A 2,897-nucleotide genomic window follows, 5' to 3' on the forward strand; every position below is an offset into this window, starting at 1 on the left:
ATTTTGATTTTGTCTTGGTATATGTTATAAGAGATAAAAAAAAAAAAGCTCTTTTCAATAAAGGAGAAAAAAAGAATAAACTAAAAGAGAAAAAAGAAATATTCCCAACCAATAGGCATTTTCTTCCTAAACTCTATGGTTTCAATATCAATCACCATTACGGACAAATGGAAAAAAACCAATCAGTGCTGTGGGGAATTACAGTGCAATTTGGCTGATTCCCTTAATGTAAGTACCTTTATTCTAGTCCTATCGGGCTTCAAACTGTTGTTGATTCTTGAGACATAAATTAAGCAATTCCAATAAAACAAAAAATGGCTCAAAATGTTGGTGCAATATATTTTCTTTATTAAAAAAAAAAAAGGACTTGAACAGCAGCTATGGCTTCAAAAGAAAAACTATTTCAGTGTGCAAAGAGAGATGGACAGAGATGAAAAGTACTAACACATCCTTTCCTAGTACAGTCAACAAACTGTTCTTCAGTTAGACACACAACTGGGACAAAGTGAATGAGTCAAACACTAAAACATCTTCTGAATGTTCTCATAGAGAGTACTTACAAATACTATGTACAAGTTGACTTGACAGAGTATGCTGTTAGAAGCTTCCCAGGTAAATGTTCAAAATTCTAACCGTGTACAAGAAGTGATTGACAGTTTCAAAGGCATGTTCACAGTCGTTCATGCATCGATAAGCTCCATCACTATCACAATGAATAGGAAGCTTAAGGGAATGATGCACTTCCCAAGCTTAGGGTGTGCTTTTCGTCTTATAACACTTTAGTCATCTTATAAAGCCTAAAAGAGTGGACACTTCACATGCTATGTATTCGTGATTAAACTTCAATATCAACACTGCAGTCAACGCTGACCATATATTTTCTCAAACTTAAAAACAAATGCAAAGAATACACTACAGCTTGCTTTTTTTTTTTTCAGCATTTCAAAGAGTGTATTGAAGCTGGCCACTTATTTCTGAAGCCCTGATGGACAGGTGCGGGGTTTCTCGGCCTCAGAACACAGATGCTTATTTCTTGCCACAGTCACCATCATTACTGTGACTCTCTCCATCCATAACATGGGCACTAGTAAATCTGGAACTGCTCTGTTTGAGAGAACAACAACATTTTTGAGGTGCACGTCTGCTGATGTCAGGCTGTCTTCACCAGCTTCCCATTACTAGTCACAGACTCAGAACGCTGTAGATAGTCTAAAACCCCTGACCCACACTCTCCGAAGCCAGACTTGGATCTGTATGGATTTGCCCACATTTCAGCAATGATCACTGGAGCAGAAATGTTTAGTGCTTACCTTAGGACACTCCAGGAAGATACTACCGATGAAGCCCAATTCAAAAGAAGGAGCTTCAAGAATAGAGTCTGAACTCAGCTGAACTTAAAACCAGAATGAACTATGGTGCTATGCCTCTCTAGAAAAATCAGTAAAGACATTCTACTGATTTTGAAATAAAACCAGTGACCACAAGAATACAGCCAATTATTCAGAAAACTTCATAGATAGTGCAATTGTTACCATATATCTTTAAAAAGTACTTTAGATGAGAGATGGATTAAGTACACATATGTATGCAAATATATATATATATATACATATACATATACATATGCATATACATATACATATATATGCATGTACTTAAATAGATGAATGGATGATAAGTGTATGGATGGATAGAGATGACAGAGAAGTAGATTTTTCCTTCAATTCTCCCATGAAATAGAAACACACACTGTACATTTGTGATGGAATTTAATTATCCTTTCACAATTTAGACAGTGCACTTCATGTAAAGAAAACACCACTCCTAAAAGGATTGAAAATAAATCATTTCCTCCAGTGGATTTAAAGTTGGATATTCTAGCCTGGCCCTTCCCTGTGCTCCACTCACCAAGCAGAAGCAGAAACATATCTGAAGCAAGATCACCTCGTTAGACCCAGCTTGTCCAGACACCCCTCCCTTATCCTTCCACAGAGAGAAGACCACACACACAGCAAGAATACAGTATTCTCAATTCACTCCATGTCTCCTGTCGCTGCTTATCTAGCCGCACGCCCTCGGCTCTATGTTCTGACAGGAGACCATGCTTCTTTCCCTTGATTGCCTTACTCTCCCCAACAAAGATGCCTAATACATACACCCTGTTGATAAGAGCTAATGTTATGTGATAATCAATAATTGACATGCCAACTCTGTCAAGCTTGATTAGGGAAATGGGGATTGCAAACTGAGAGAAATTTGATTATCTGGCATCCCGGAGCCTGTAAATATGATTGTTCTAGAAATATCTTACAAATATGCTCTTCTCAAAACCTTCTGGTGACCTCCTCTAGATTCTACCTCTAAGTCTTAAATCCGGGCTCTTTTATCCTGATTCAACCCAATTTCGGTTGTTCCTAATGATGAAAAGTCTGAAACATTGTGGGGATTCCCTGGTTTCATCTGATGTTTTGCCTCTTTAAAGTGTTTTTCTTGTATGAAGGACAAATATAGTTCTACTCATACCAAGGTAATAGTGATGGGATTGACAGATTCTTTTTACTTTTCTACATTCATCATATTGCTATATTTGTGCCAATAAATTACAATAAATTTGATATTACTATCAAAATGTTTAAATTTCTCCCTGATATTTTTCTTAGCCTCTTTTTCTTTTTCTTTTATATTCTTAGCCTCTTTAGAGTGAAATCACATAAAGCTGTATTTTTCTCTCCTTTTGACATTGTAACAACCTTCAATATAGAAGGAATAGTTTTCCAACAAGAATTCCATCTGTCAGCCGGGCGGTGGTGGCGCACGCCTTTAATCCCAGCACTCGGGAGGCAGAGGCAGGCAGATTTCTGAGTTCGAGGCCAGCCTGGTCTACAAAGTGAGTTCCA

General features: G+C 37.5%; 1 protein-coding gene across 1 annotated transcript in view; it reads right to left on the minus strand.

The window, feature by feature from the left end:
- Positions 1–329: 329 nt before the first annotated feature.
- Opn5 (opsin 5) overlaps positions 330–2,897 on the minus strand; it is a 51,707-nt gene continuing 49,139 nt past the window's right edge. Inside the window, exon 7 of the mRNA XM_021218362.1 lies at positions 330–1,104. Within this exon, the coding sequence (XP_021074021.1) occupies positions 1,027–1,104 (78 nt within the window). The 3' untranslated portion in view covers positions 330–1,026. The remainder of the gene's footprint in view (positions 1,105–2,897) is intronic.

The sequence above is a fragment of the Mus pahari genome, chromosome 18, assembly GCF_900095145.1.
Source record: "Mus pahari chromosome 18, PAHARI_EIJ_v1.1, whole genome shotgun sequence".
NCBI classification, from domain to species: Eukaryota; Metazoa; Chordata; class Mammalia; order Rodentia; family Muridae; genus Mus; species Mus pahari.